Genomic DNA, 16,066 nt, shown 5'->3' with positions numbered 1-16,066 from the left:
TTCTGCCGACATGTTGATATAGAGCAGAGATACTCTCCGCAGTAATGATAGGCCCTTAACACTACATTAACACAGTTATCGTTTCCATTTCTTTAGAAACAAAAACTCTTCAGCCATCATACTACCACCCTGAATTTATTTTTGGAGTCGTGTAAAGCATCGGTCGATATGCCAGAATAAATATCACAGTAATTTGACGTATAAATTGCCCCAATTTACGCCTCCTGTGAGGTGAGACGTCTGTATAAACAGTCCTACAGAGCTGCCGACACAGCGGCTCAGTCAAATCTGCATTTGTTGAAAAGTCGGTGCTGGAATTGAACCAAGATCATTTATGTCATGTATATATGATGATGAAACCGGAGACATGTCTCAGAAAACATCCGTGCAGACAAGAAAAATCTAACAAGCTGATAATGGACAAAGTTTTACAAAATTGTGTACAAAAAAATGTACAGCAGAACAACTGTAGGGTCTCATGAAACGCAATGCAGGTACTAAAATACAGGAACAATAAAGTAACCTGCTGCTATTCTCAGTGTGCCAGACTGTCTGTCTGTGTGTTTACCTGCACAGTGTTTACGAGACAACCTGGAATCCCCCTACTGAACAACAAAAGGTGGACGAATGTGTGTGTGTGTGTACATGCTACTCAGCAGCCTGCAGTCTGCATCTCTGCTTCTTTTAGGTGTGACCAGCTCTGCTTGGAGCCTGGCCTCCTGCTCCCCTCCCTCTGCTGGGCAGCGAGGTTCGGAGAGAGAGAGAGACAAGCGAGTGAGGGAGTCGCCCTGACCTCCGGCGCTACATGCGGAAACAATGGCGACGCGCCTCGGTGTGACAGCGGGAGACAGGAACAGGCACAAACACAGGAACCGTCCGTTCTGCCACTGAGACGGACCTGCAGAGGCCTGAGAATCTGGAGGAGGAACCGTCTTTCTCTCTCTCTCTTATGCCTCATTGCTCTCTCTGCCTCCTTGGATATGCCCTAATATGACAAAAAGTGATACACTTGTTGATTGTATGCTGTTATTAGCCACAGGTCCCAAAGGGGGAGGCTCAGAGCGCCACAGAGTCGTAGGGAAAGAGACAGAGGTATTTTAGGATACAATGATGGTCTCTCTTTGCTCATATACCTACACAAGAACTCAGAAGCTTCATACCAAAGCAACATAAACACTATTAAACAAGACTACAAGTCTGCGCTTGGGCATAGCTGAAATAAAAGCTAACGTCAGCATACTAACATGCTCATGATGACCATGCAACATTCTTATTTACTATGGTTCACATTTGAGGGTTGAGGGATTTGCTTATTAGCACTAAGCACTATAGCCACTTTCACAATCCTGTTCAAGGCTGGACAGTTGGGCCTTTATTTTGCCTTGCTGTTCTGTATAAAAGGTATGAACACAGAATGCTGGGAGCAATGCACATTTGAGCCAGTAGTAGAGGTAGTACCAGAGCAGAATCAACAGCTCTTTTTACACTAACAGATTTTCAGTTGTCAGGGGATATATCTCAACAACCACTGGATGGATGGGGACACATTTTCAGTCAGATACTGATGGTTCTGTTTCATGACGTATGATAACGCAGGTGGATTGCCATAAACAACAGCATTCATTAACTCTCTCCTTAGGATGAACTGGAATTACGAAAGTGATGCAAAGGTAGGCATGCTAACATGCTAAGCTAAGTTGATGAATGAGGTCAACATTATATCTGCTAAACTTCAGTATATTAACTATGTCATTGTAAGTTTGTTATCATGCTGGCATTAGTATGTAAAGTTCGGCCTCACAGAGCCACCAGCATGGCTCTCTTTAGTCCTTTTACACACAGGTTCTGTCACAGTGCCGTAAAAACGCTCAGCCATTACGCCACCTTCACAATTTTACACTGAACCAAGCAGCGCTGCCATATTGCTGTCCTGGTGTGATTTCACACAGCTTTACGGCCTTGCAGAAGCAAAAGAGACGTGAAGGTTCACAGCTCCCCAACTTACACTAATGCCGTTTCATCCCTGTTACTACCTCCAAAGCCGGCCCGGCGGTGGAGTGACTTCCCATTTGACAGTCCCATTTGAGTTAATTGCCATACCTAACCTACATCTGTATTTTTAAGCACAGTAAGAAGCCGTTCTCAAGGCTGAATGATGAACTTTTGGTAAATAGAAATACAATAGAGTCATTTCAAGGCTGTTCATGAATAAGGTTGGTGGTTGGTTTGTCAGATCTGCTTGTGGATAACAAAGACCAGAAAACACAGAAGACAGAAGAATGTGTGCCCTATACTCTGTGTGTGTGTGTGTGTGTGTGTGTGTGTGTGTGTAGATGGAAATACCAGGCGATACCAGGCTGTCAGTTTATAGCAGAAATAATGAATGACAGGCTCCAGCTGATTGTTAAAGAGGGTGTAGTCTGGGCTGAGCAAATTGGCCTTGAGTTTGGACTGAAATACATGATTGTATCTGATTCCAAAAAATTCATCTGGTGGTTGGAAATCAGCTCCTCAGTTTTTTCCTGACTGGGACTGAGGAAAACGTAAAGCACTAAAACACGAACAACAGAAACACAAAAACAACTTATTATTTGTGTTATAGTCCAGATAAAAGTGGACCACTTGATGGATGAAAGTGGCACGTTTGGGTAATTACCTGATAATTTTGTCCGTATAAAAACACAGCTCCTTTAAATGAGCTATAGCCGATCTTAGCTTCATTTATCTCGTGCTCAACTTCACTAAGACGCATGAAAGACAAACATTAATCATTGTCTCTTTGTTACCTTGATATTCTTCTCCCCCAAGGCCAAGGTTACTTAGGAGAAATTATGTTGAACAATGAACGTAAACTGAACTCATTTGTCACCAGCTCTCTCTCGGTATAATGGGAGCAGGGATGAAAAAGTGTCTGTGGCTTATATGATGTGTTTAAAAAATAATGAGGTATTAATTTACACAAGAAGCATTTCATTTTTCCATTCGGCCCTCCCAGCAATCAGCCACGCTGTCTCATTAGCAGCGGGTTCTGGGAGAGCCGACATGCTTCTGAGGAATGGCTTTCTGGCAGAGATTTATATCTCCCTGTGAGCATGCCAGATCACTAAAAGTAAGCAGAGTGTAAAATAGTACTTGTGCTGAAATTTGAGCTCGTCACGATAACCAAACAAGGGCTTTACAAATATTCCAGGAAATTGCCTCAATAGAAAAGAAATTATGTGAAGTCTCTAAGACAGAAGAAGCCCGGAGAGCAGGGGAACAAAATGACTTTCACATGGTTTCATATGCCGACAGCACCCTGTCTAAGAAGAAGCTGTTAGCTAACGCTACTCAGTGGGACTCGTCCATTTGTTAAACTGACCTTACACTAGGACCGCCCGTGACTTAAGATTTTCCAAGTCGAGGAGTAGTGATTATAGTTAAAGCCAATAGTGAACTACTGTTTCCATGCTTATGATATATTCTTTTTATCATTTAAATATATATTTTTAGGAGGGTTCAGAAAATGTTTTTAGCTCCTGGGCAGGAAAGGATTGTAGTAAAAAACATTGTTGGCACTGTACGACATTACAGAGAAATACAAAACCCTATTAACCCTTTAGTAAATTTGACTACGTACGCATGAAGCAAACAGCCTGCTAACAATAATGCTAACCACTAAAGTGGTTACGTTAATGTCTCTGAATTTGTCAGAAAACTATAAAGGGGACTGAACATTATTTAAACACAGTAAAACGTTGTCCCTTCATGCTTTGGTCCTCCGAAGCTTAGCTGGGAGACCTTTAGTTTCTTTAAGCTGATTCAGTTGGCTTAGCCTGGCTCGTAGCTGCTAACTAGCTAAGTAAGTAATGATAATAGCCATAGGACGTGGTTACATTGCATAAAGACCATAATGAAACTCTAACAACTATGACTATTTTCATTGACTAACTTTTGGTCGACTATTAGGCAGCAGCGTTTCAACAATCTCATATCATCATTTTTTAAGTTGATATGTTGAACTTGTTAGCAAACCGTTGCTTATTTAAACTACCAGCAGTTATAGAGCTTTCATCATTTATGTTACACAGTCGTGCATCTGGCCATCTAATAAATGTTGAATCTTTACAATCATTTAGCTGTTTTTAATCTCTCATAACTGCTGATATAATATATCAGACACTTTAGCAGCTAAATGTTCATAACCTGTGTGAGCAGTTTTTACTGGTCAGGTATTGTACGTGTGTGTACTTGTGTGTTAAAACAGCTGCCTGTAAATGATAATATGAAAACAGTGAGAGTGAACTGAAATAGTAAAGTTGCAGACATTAAAACCAAAACAACGAGCTGAAAGGAGCTTTAAGTTTTATAGAGCTGAGGGGAAACGCGGAGTTTGATGATAATACGTGGCTTCATCGCTAACAAAACACATGTTAATATAAAAATAGGCACGATAGGCACAGCTTTAAATTATATCCACATCAGATGGAGTTCATGTTATTCATCAACCGGTGAATCAACGCGGCGTAGGGGAATCTTTTTCTCTACCAGTTTTTGGTTAGTTTAGTAAGACAGGGTTAAGTTAAGGTATTTCATTACAGTACATTAATAAAGCTGTCCAATTGTCCGAAGCAACTTACATTAAGTGTATTAAACCATTTGATTAACCTTAGATTGCAATAATCTTGCAGGTACATCAACTTAATCGTACAAGCTGACCTGCTTCAAGATCAACAGGGCGGCTGTGAGACGTGGTTAAACGTGATTTACACATAATAACATGCAACCAAACCCCTGAAGATTACGCAAATTGCCTACACACAGCAGTTTTGTCACAGCAGTAGAGCACGGGTGTGCTGAAATGTTTTCTTGCAAACACAAGAGCAATTTAAATTTATGGTTCTTGATATGAGTCACAAACCCTCATGGCCTGTGTAAGCACTCCAAAGTAAATGTCATCTGGACCATACTGTCAGCTTGAACGATGCGTGTTAAAACACAACTGCACAGGAACACTTCAAGTACCTGGTGCCTTATGCTAACAATGTATGCTGCCGTGTTTTTGCATGCATTGTTTGCATTCTGGCTGTAATTGATTGTCTAAGAGGTCACAGTCTAATCTCACTGTATTATACACATACAGTATACTGCATCTCATAAACAGTACACAATAGAGCTGCTGCTAATGGAGCGATTGAGCCATAAACCTGCCAACCATTGATGTATAACAGAACACTGACTTCCTGTCTTGCTTATTGTGCTGCATTCAAGGTAAGCACTGGAAGCCTCGAGGGGCTGCGTTACAATAACTGAACAGATTACATCAGTCAGCACCCAGAGGGCACTTACCGCCACACCTCACCCCACCCCTCACACCCTCCTCTTACCTCCCTCCCTCCCTCACCCAGTAATGTGGCATTGTTCAGTATTGATGAGATTGACCTTGAGGAAATCCCCTGCAGTGGAGACTGTCAGTCTGACGAGCGCTGCCAAGGTAAACACAGTTAATCAGCCAATCGGTCTCCTCCGTCGCCATTTGACACCTGTCTAATGAGGAAGCAGGCAGTTCTCACCTCGCAGCAGTCAGGAATGTTAAACTGGGAACACTGGGGACATGTTGAGAGCGGAGTATTCTTCCTCCCTCCATCCTGTACGAGTCTCTGAAGCCGAGGCTGAGTCGCGTTCCTCTTTTCAGCAGGAACCCCCTGCTGGGTGAGGCATCGCTTTCAAAGGACTCAAATGTGCAGCGTGGCCCATGAGGCTTTTCTCTGTGGGTCGGGTGTGAGAACTGAGAACTGGCTGCAATGTGTTTTTTAAAAAGGAAATAACGCGACAAAGACTCAGTGCAACTGGGGGATGTGGAGGCCAAAGTGCCAAACGGGTGCAAACGTTGTACATGTTAACCCCTGAACTTTGTGGGTTCCCCGTGAGGGTGTTAATGCAGTGTGCAGTATACAGGCCCCCTATCATCCTGTATTAAGAGCGCTTCATTTACCTTATAAGGACAAACAGGGCAAACATCCAATCCTGTGTAATTTGGGAATATTAAATTCGAATAGGCAACACTGTCTCTTGCTCTAGTTTTCCTTTCAAAGAAATCAATTTTTAAATGTCCCTGCAGAGCTGTCTTCATTCCCACATATAAAAAAAAAATCCTTTCTGTTGTGGATTCTCTGGTGAAAGAATGTGCTGATTTAAAAAAAAAAAAAGGGTCCGGTTCAAGGAGGGAATATTTGGGCTCCGAGAAGCAAACTACGAGACATTACACCCCTGAACACAATGGATGTTGTGATGCAGATTATCCATTGTCCATTGTCAGATTCCCCCAGCCTCACCCTGTGTTACCCCACAACACATCGCCTGCACTATTACTGGAAAAAACACGGGGTGAAGCAGTGAATCCCAAACTCTTTTTGTTTGCAAACTGGTGAGGTTTTTGTGTGGCCTTGGCCTGCGTTGCCAGGGCGGTGGGACTCGCCTCTTCGTAAAAACAATCATTGGAACAGAAGATAGAGTGAAGCGTGTCCAAGAACATGGCTGCCTAAACTAGAAGACTTAGAAGAAAAAATCCTTTATGGTCACTTTTCATGAGCTCTGCAGACTGCCTGGTTTATTATGATTGCCTATGAAAGAAACAAAGTAACAACCACTTTAGTAGCACGCCTAAGAGTTTGAGAAGATGCATTGTCGGCCATTTTTCTTTGCAGAAAAGCAGAAAATTTGTTGTAAAAATCCTATTTCTTTAGGTACTAAGTTTAAGATATTAAGTTTCATTTAGTTTTTGTAAAGTTTTAATGTAGGTTAAGGTGTATCTTTTTCTGTCAAGGGAACATACCGAGTTACACACTAGTCCTTTACAACAGACAGAACAACACAGACATGCATCAAAGTGCGCACAGTAAAAAGTGTTCAGGGTGTATTTTGTGTCAGCAGGGATCAGCTGGATTTCCTGTATTTTGTGGCTTTCAACCAAATGGGACTATTTCATTCACAAAGTAGGATTTCCCATCCCTAATATACAGAGTTTCTAATCAGACTTAAAGTTTGTCCCATTTCCATGTGTTTCAGATTTACTTGGCGACACGGCGGAGAAGAGAGATAAAGGGGATGAGAGGATGTGGAGGAGGAAGAGCTGCATCCAACCCTGCAGAGATCAGTACAGTCTCCTAATAACAACGATTTGAGAAGATACATAGAAATGTCACCATATTTTAAATTCTGTTTAAGTTTAAAAATAAATGTTCACTGTGAAATATACATGGAAAAAACAACACGAAACTGTTGTCCTATATGGCACTCCCTTTTTCAAAAGAACTGTAAATGCAGGCTAAAATTAAATCCCAAAGCTTCCTGACTGTGAGTCACCCTGCAGAGCTTTGTCTGTAGCATAGCCCCATACTTCAGTGATGTCTAATTGGAACATACAGTTAAAGTATGACTGTTCGTTTCCTCCGTCTCATTACCTTGTCTCGTAGGTTCTCTCCATCCTGCCCTCACATCCACCTGCACATTGTAATGAGGTGATCGCAGCGCTCAAGTACCCGGCCGTGATCCCATCGCATGCCTGCCCCATGTGTACACTTTCCTCTCTTTGTTAGCCCACGGCCTCACGCTCACATGGAGGCCCGGGCCGCTTCCTGCAGCCGAACGCGGCGAGGTGTGTTTCTAATTATAAACCTGATGCAGGGTTAAGCACTCTCTCTGCAGGCCGCCGCAGCCACCAGGATTTATGGTACCCAGGTCCACGCTCCCGCCTGCGAGACCCTCCAGAGACGCAGAGCTGCTCACTTTCTGCAGCGATAAATCAGAGCAGTATGGCCGGTAGCTGCCAGTCCAAAGCGAACCGATAGCGTTGTATCCTGCAGGAGGTCAGAAAACAAATCTACTCCTTACACTCTTGTTAGATAAATGTGTCTCTTTATTGCCTTTAGTCCTGTGGGATTCTCAAATATTAGACTTTATCTGCAGTAATCCATCTCCAGTAATGTTACTAGTAGCTATTACTGTCCATGTCACAGCAAAGTCAGGTGTAGAATGAGAGAGACAAATGAGTATGTCAATCAGCAGGTGCAGAGAGGTCGGTATCTCCTTGAATCCTTCATAAAAATAAATAAGAAGCTGAGGGGGCAATTAGCTTAGCTTAGCTTAGCTTAGCTTAGCATAACCTTAGACGCAACGGAAAACAGCTAGTCTGGCCCTGTCCAACTGAAAATATGCTGAACAGAAACCACATTTTTCTTACATATGGTATCTTTGATCAAAATGCAAATACAAATGTAGAGCTGACGTTTACTGGGAGCAACATGCTGTAGCAGAACGATGTACTCATGAACAGCGGCTGGATGCAGTGACTTCCTGTACGAGCACAAATGGTTGGTTGTTTGTTTTTTAATTTCTGTTGGTCATTAGTGAACTTCAGCTGTTTGTTGCCATATTTTACATATTTGACACCCAATGAAAATCTGCTCAACGACACGTACAACAGGAGATTCACAGGAGAGTGGGTTCTTCTTCGGTTTAGTTACACTTGCAAGTGCTCTGGCTGAATGCACACAGGAGCTTTCTTGAGTCTACCTTTTATACCTAATCACCAAACTTACACCGACACCTGTAAGTTGTGCATCACTTCTTCTCTGACACAAATCCTTTTGTGACTAGTTGTCAAAAATGGTTTGCTTGACCCTGTCCATAGAGCAAACTCAGACTCGTGCCTTCACAAATTACAATGTCAAATATATCTGTGGCATGTACTCTGTTGTTCTGTGTTGTATACGGAGTTTAGTGTTGTGCAGGATAGTTTTCCGTTACGTAGGCCAATCACTTGAAACCCTTTCAGACTTCAATAAAAACATTGTGTGTGACGCCAACCACACTCCGTCTGTCTGTCTGTCTCTCTTTTTGAACTGTGGTCAAAGACATTTGTCAAATTTGTATGCTAGGCTTAAACCCCCCCTCAAATTAATACATTACATTAGTTCACAAAGGACAAATTAGTCAAATTGACTATGACTGGCCAAGAAATGAAACACAGTTTGTTTTGTAATATATAAAGGTCAAACACCAGAAGTATGTCCAACACTTAAGGTCACAATACATCAAAGGCATACACCCACACTGTTGCTTCTAACCCCAAAAAGTCCTTAAAATACTCAACACACACACACACACTGATCCAAAACATGACCCAAGCCAAAATGAATCCAGCTCTGAATTACTTCAGCCTGAGCCTTTTGATTATTGAAAACAAGAGGAAATCCTTCAGAGACAGGAAGGTTTCCCTTTTGTGTAATAAAGATCGAAAATATTGAGCCAAAAACAACCTGGAATGTGGTAAACAATGTACCAGAACAAAGTACCCGCATGACAAATGTGTGATTACCAGGACCTGGCATAGCTGGACAGTTGATCATAACAGAGTCATGCAAGCCCCGGGGAGCAATAGCCTCAGTTTAGCACTTACAGGGAGTGATACAAACATGATGCTATCACAGTAGCACTGTGATAAATGCCTCTAGGGTAAACACAAGTGGCCAGGCATACTTAAGAGTATTACACACCAGTTTTTTAAAGCTACATGCACCTTCCTATATATTGTTAATGACTAATGAGTCAGGGAAAAGCAGCCAAAATCCTAATAAACACAGGAAATTGTATTGAATATGGAGTCGAGGTCAATGCAATATTGTTGATCATAGGAAGCTCGTCTCGCTTATTAACAATGACAAAAACAAACAGAGGTGGGTCTGTATAGGTGGACGTTTTGGAGCAGGACAGCAACAAGCAGAAGTGGGGTTTTCCTACAGCGAGCGCGGCTCTCCAGGGCCCTTCAATACATGAAAGAAGCCCTCAGAGCTGCCAGAATCCCTTTCAATACACGGAGGTTTTGCAGAGGAAAAATATCCAATCTGGGACCTTTGTTCCTTTGTTCTTGTTCTCAAGTGTTCTTTTGAGAGCAAAAAGGTGAACTGAGGGTGTTCTTTAACCAGGGTGTGACTGCCATTACACAATTGTAGCCAGTTTAATCCCCATCTTCTCAATATTTCAGGCTGAGTAGATGCATAGTAAAAAACACAGTGATGTAAACAGGTAGCCATAGGAAGACACACTATACAATACATGACAGTGACATATAAACCATACAGTTCCTGTGTATTGTCAGCTGGTGCCATCGCCGGACACATGTTTATCTTTGCATCCGTGGCATCAAATTGAAAAAGCAATGACAAGCAAAGAATGTGCTGATATAAGTAAAGTAAAAAACAATGATGAGTGTCAGTGGTTATAGACGGGGGTGACGACTGCAGGGTTTGGGTAGGTTTCATATTGTTACAGCCCATAATATTCATGTATATGAGTCGAAAGGGACCAAAGAAGCGGTTAGTAACTCTAAAATAATTACAGGTTTAACTTAAATATTGAGACAACAGCCTATGTTATCTCCTTTGTTAACCTGGATTATTGTAACCGTTTTCAATTGCTAAATGAAAACGTATGAGGAGTTGATATCGTTTGGTGTTGCATTATATGGACTCTGGTGACACCTGGCGGTCTGAATAACGTACTACATCACAGTGTGGCGATTACTGGGAAACATTGAGCTCCATGCTATTCAGAAACCTAAATGCAGTTTTTTTTGGGGGGGGGTTAAAATAAGGATAATTAGCAGCCGAAGTGCCAACACAAGTCAATGTAAGTAAATTCAACTCTTGAATAACAAAAAAATAAATAAGTATAAGCCTACTTGTGTAAGTTTCAATTACAAAAAGCAGCATACAAAAAGTTACCTATTACCCAAATTTACACGCGTGTTTTGTCGAAGAAAGACATGTCTTACCGTTAATTTGATATTCAAATTGTGCAAACTTCATTTCCCACATCACTTACTATTTTATCTTCATCAACAACAACACGTGTTTCGAGTGAGACCCGCCTCTTTACAGCGATGAAAAACCTGATTGGTGTAAATGATGTGGATCTAACCAATCAGAATGCCTCTTCTCTCTAAGAGGACCTCTGATTGGCTTGTTGTCATAGGAACCGCGCCCCCTTTACAGTATGTCCTTTCGTCTTGCTAGGGGCTAAGAAGACAGTGTTTTAACAAGGTAAACCAGGTTTTTCTATTATCTAAGTATACAGTATTGGAAACATATACTATGTTTGTGTATACACAGGTGAAGAGCGAAGTCTATATTGTGTCAGTAGACTCGTACGTAGCTGTTGCTACTTGCATAATACAGAGGACGTGCTGTGTCAGTTTGGTAACTGTCCACCGGAATGTGATCTCCTTGCTTTGACTTGTGTCTGTCACAGTGTGAGATTTTCACACAAAACTGCAACATAAATGTAACTAAGATATTGTTTAAGAGCAACAATAATTCTTGATCAGTTAATGCGGAAATATGAGCACGTTGGTGAGTTATTATTGACTCATATAATTTAAAGTGCTAGTTAAAAAAAACTTTTTGGGACCTTTGGATTTTCTAAGTGGAAATTAAATTAAGTATTTGTATCTACAGTAGATCAGTTATATGTTATATGCATTCTTAAAATGTAATGTTTAAATTTCCAGCTTTTCTGTGCTACTGTTGTAGTGACATACATCACTGGTAAACATGAATGTCTTGTTTTAAGGTGAATACACCAGCAAGATGGAAACCAAGGTGACATCAGAGCCCAAAGCCAACGGCTTATCTAACGGAGGGGCAAGGATCGTTTATGATGATGATGACGAGATTCTTAAGTATGGTATTTTGCACTAGAAATAATTCAAAAACAGCCAAATGCAAAAAGTGTTGATGTCTCTCCCTCTCTGTTCCTCTAAGCCCAACAGACCTGTCGGAGATGTTAGCCGAGGGGACCAAGGAGTCGCACGACAGAGCAGAGAACTGCCAGTTTGTAAAAGATTTCCTCAGAGGTCGCATCAGAAAGGAGCTTTTTAAGGTTGGATAACTTTGAGCTAAATTTAGATAAATCTCTGCTCATTGTTAATCGATTTTTATCACAATTTGAACCTGACTTCTCTTTCTTCACATCTGCCCCAGGATTCTGTCACAGTTCTCTATCACATTTCACCATTAACCATTTTTATTAAACAGCCGTAAAGACATTCGAGTTTCAGATTTATCTGTTTGTCTCACTTTTCTCTTTCTGTTTCCAGAGGGGAACAGCAGCTCTGTACTTTGTCTACTCGGCCATGGAGGAGGAGATTGAAAAGAACCAAGACCACCCTCACCTTGCCCCAATTTATTTCCCCACAGAGCTGCATCGGCGCGAGGCCCTGGCCAGGGACCTTGAGTACTTCTATGGGGAGGACTGGGAAAACCAGGTCAGCAGAGAGCACACAGAGGCTACTTGTCAGTGTCAGACCCAGCTGGCCTTCTCTGGATCGTTAATCTCCTAGTGCCTGAAATTCACACATACATTTTGTCTGGCTTTAACAGTGTGCTCTCTCTAACAGATTAGCCTTTCTGCAGGCACAAAGCCGTATGTGGACCGCATCCACGAGGTGGGAGCAGAGGACCCTGTGCTGCTAGTAGCCCACTCCTACACCCGCTACATGGGCGACCTCTCAGGCGGACAGATCCTCAAGAAAGTGGCCCAGAGGGCACTGAAGCTCCCCTCCACAGGTGAGGGTCTCAACTTCTACCAGTTTGAGGGCATCCACAGTCACAAGGGCTTCAAGCAGCTTTACCGAAGCAGGATGAATGAGCTGGAAATGGACGCTGAGACCAAAGAGAGGATTGTGGCCGAGTCCAACAGAGCCTTTGGCTTTAACATGATGGTGAGAGTGCAGGGAGGATAGGCTGGGAGATGGTTGATAAGAAGGCATGTTCGATGGGGAAAAAGGTATGACAAAAATCTGCTTTTATTCTGACATCAGGTGTTCACAGAGCTTGAAGAGATTGGAAAGACGATCAATGAAGAGGTCCAAGATGCAGGTTTTGGACACAGTCATGCAGAGATCATGGAGGGAGGTGATATCAACAAGTGTCCCTATTACGCAGCAAAAATGGGTAAGAAAGGACTACATTTTAGAGACAGTACGAGTGATGAAACTAGTAATGGTCAGCTTGAATTAAGCACCTTTAATAGAACATGTGCAGTAGTAAATTAGAAGAGGTGAAATCTGTGAAAATATTGGTCATAATAAAAGTTTTCCTGCTCTCCATTCCTCTCCTCCTATCTGTCTCCTCCTCTCTACAGCTGCGAGTGGAAACCCCACCTACGCCTGCCAGCTAGCCATGATGCTCCTCAAACACCCGCCCTGCCAGGTGGCTCTGGCTGCCTGGGTGGCCTTCCTCGCTGGGTTTACCGCCTGGTACCTTTTTTAGCTCTGTGCCACACTCGTTCTGCTCATCACCTCAGAGCAAAGAGCAGAGAACTCTGGTGCATCCTGCCAAACATTAACCTCATCACCCTGACTCATACTGCCTGAAAGTAGCACTCGATAAAACCGAAACAACACATTTTTAAATAAAGTTTTGTTTTGAAGCATTTCTTCATCTATATTTAGAGTTTTAATACCTAAGTTGCAATATTTATTTCTTGTCAGATTCCCTTATTTATTCCTCTCTGTGAAACATTCAGGTTTATACTTCTTTGTAAGTCTGCTAATAGCAGTTAAAGCTCCTGTGAGGAACTTTGGGTTTGTGTTGATGTTGGCGCCCCCTATGGACAAAGCCGTACCTCTTATCTCTTTGCTGATTTTGTCCTGTACATGTTTAAGTGGTGTTTTTTAACTAAAAATCTCTTCCTGCTTTCTTTAACAGTCACATGTATGACTCACTTTAAATTTCTGCCCTGGAAAAAGGAAACTAAAGGGGGTTTTTTTCGACCTAAAGGCAGCATCCAGTAAATCGCTTCGTCTTACACCTACCCCCACGCCAGCAGTTTCAGGCATTAAAAATAACTACACAGTAAATAATCTTTCAGATGCTGATGGTCTGGTTTGCTTTTGTAGGTCATATAGAATAATCAGAATTAATTTCAGTCTGTTTCATAACCAGAGAAAAACTCCTCACAGGAGCTTTAAACATATGTTGGGATTTGGAAGTTGTAGTTTGATCACGAAGACTTTGCATTTGCTTTGTATGCTGCTCTAATTGGTGATATGCACACAATGTTTTCAAAAATATTACCATATAGAAAAATTAAATGCATTGTTGTCTCCTTATGATTAGAATACAATTAACTGCATGCATTTAATATGAAAGATACACTGATGTACAAATGTGTCGACATGTTGATGTGCTTGATTATCGAGGTGTTTCTGACTCTAAATAAACAACAGTCAAGTTTAGTTAATAAAACTAAACATCAAGAAATCTCTTAAAGGCCATTTGCATTTTGTGTCCTTATAAACCAAACCATTCAGCATCATTTTTACCAATTTAAAAGTTACATTATGTAATAATTATGTTGTAATTGCAAATGTATTAATGTATGAAATGATTACTAAAACTCTTCATGTAACCTGCTGATAGTTTTGGCACATCATATGAGTCAACCTGTCTGTCCTTGAGCAGAAGCAGTAGCAGTTTATGAAGAAACACCTCTGTCAGTATGATCAATAGTGTTTAATAGTGTCTGTGTCTGCTGTCATTTGGTGATACCAAAATCTTACAGCACTGCACTGCTGCAGACTCAAGCAACATTAGTCAAACCACTGATGCTATTAAAAGCAGGAACTCGGACAGAAGTAAAACATTTGATTGTAGCTTAAATGTGTGTTGTAACTCTTTTTGTATTGATTGAATGACTGAATTAAACAGAATAGACAGTTTAAACTGTATTTTGATGTTGAGTGGTGGACTAATGATCATCCAGCAGCTCCTCCTAAAAGTACATCAGATAAGAGCGCTGCAGATCAACTTCATCAGAGTTTTAAAGAGCAAACTGAGATCATTGAGCAACAACAGGAACCGGATTTAGGAGATAAAGGATGTAATCTACCTGTGACTAGCAGCAGAGAGCTGATGAGTCAAACATAAAGATGCAGAGGAAGCAGTGACAGCCAACAGAAGGTCCACAGACTGAGGAGACGACAAACTCCCTGGACATGAAAATCCCACTGACAGTGTTGGTGTTGCTGTGGAGCTCTGGTAGGAACTCAGGTCCTTACTTCTTTAAAGGGCTGTTTGAGGGTTAGGAGGTTCAGACTTTGCAGTTAAGGTAAGGTTAGAATTAGGCTAAGGCCATTGTTAGGGTCGGGATGTAGCGTTAAGTAGTGGTGGTTAAAGTTATGTGATGTTAGTTTATGCATGTGTGGGATTGTATGTGTATGTGTTAAAGATATATTATTTTTCTATACTCCAAAAAAATTGAATATTTCCCATGTCTCCCTTGGGAGGTTGCACAGGGTGACTTCTGTGGACATTCTCAACTTCTCAAATTTTAAGACACACTAATTGGCTAAAAGATACAGTATAAACCACTCTCATGTCTAAGACCAAGAAGCGATTAGCTTAGCATAACAGCAGGAAGCAGAGAGGAAAGCTGGCCTTACTCTTTTCAGAGATCAAACATTTGACTACCAGCACAACTGAAGCTCTCTGACTGCAGTTGTATATATTTGTATACATATATTTTATAAGAAAAAACTCTGAAGAATTGTGCTTTTACTCTGAGTTTTGCAAAAGTATGTAACTTGAAGTCCAGGTGTAGATAGACTTCAGGGTTTCCTCTCTTAGACCTAAGAAAGCTTCCCCAGATCTACAGATAATGTTATACAGATATTTTCACAGACTGAGTAGTACAACTATGTGTATAGCACCTTTCTAATCCCAGGTTACAAAGTGCTATACAGAAACTTCGTAGATAAAAATAATATAAATAACAAACAGAATAGTGGTAAAAATAATACAAATTTACAGAAATCCACAAATATCAAACAGGGGGAGATGTACTCCAGAAAGTGATCTAATGCATACAAATTGGCACACATATACCCACTCAAACATACAGAGATGTAAGATCATCTCAAAGTTTAAAAAAGAGTTTTTTGAAACAGTCAACAGATTCAGCTGATTTAGTCACAAGAGCTAGTACAGCAAAGGAGCAGTCAGCCTTAGTTTCTTACGTGGAATCA

The 16,066-nt window shown here is 41.3% G+C and overlaps 1 protein-coding gene across 1 annotated transcript; it reads left to right on the top strand.

Moving 5' to 3' along the window:
- Positions 1-11,029: 11,029 nt before the first annotated feature.
- On the top strand, positions 11,030-14,738 carry hmox2a (heme oxygenase 2a). Its single transcript, XM_069665782.1, has 7 exons — positions 11,030-11,081; positions 11,611-11,719; positions 11,802-11,919; positions 12,137-12,304; positions 12,437-12,760; positions 12,860-12,992; positions 13,183-14,738. The coding sequence occupies exons 2-7, from the start codon at positions 11,628-11,630 to the stop codon at positions 13,308-13,310; spliced, it is 963 nt and encodes a 320-aa protein (XP_069521883.1). The 5' UTR covers positions 11,030-11,081; positions 11,611-11,627; the 3' UTR covers positions 13,311-14,738.
- Positions 14,739-16,066: the final 1,328 nt, after the last annotated feature.

This window comes from Semicossyphus pulcher, unplaced genomic scaffold (assembly GCF_022749685.1).
Source record: "Semicossyphus pulcher isolate SPU_LCO1_2020_fin unplaced genomic scaffold, fSemPul1.0.p SCAF_17, whole genome shotgun sequence".
In the NCBI taxonomy this organism is placed as follows: domain Eukaryota; kingdom Metazoa; phylum Chordata; class Actinopteri; order Labriformes; family Labridae; genus Semicossyphus; species Semicossyphus pulcher.
Note: the sequence above shows the minus strand (reverse complement) of the source record. Positions and strands in the feature narration are given on the sequence as shown.

Bases quoted from the DNA above. Each gene is read 5' to 3' on its own strand.
- hmox2a (XM_069665782.1), top strand. From the start codon at position 11,628: ATGGAAACCAAGGTGACATCAGAGCCCAAAGCCAACGGCTTATCTAAC. The intron at 12,305-12,436 runs GTCAGCAGAGAG...TCTCTCTAACAG, and splicing joins GGGAGGACTGGGAAAACCAG to ATTAGCCTTTCTGCAGGCAC. The intron at 12,993-13,182 runs GTAAGAAAGGAC...TCCTCTCTACAG, and splicing joins CTATTACGCAGCAAAAATGG to CTGCGAGTGGAAACCCCACC.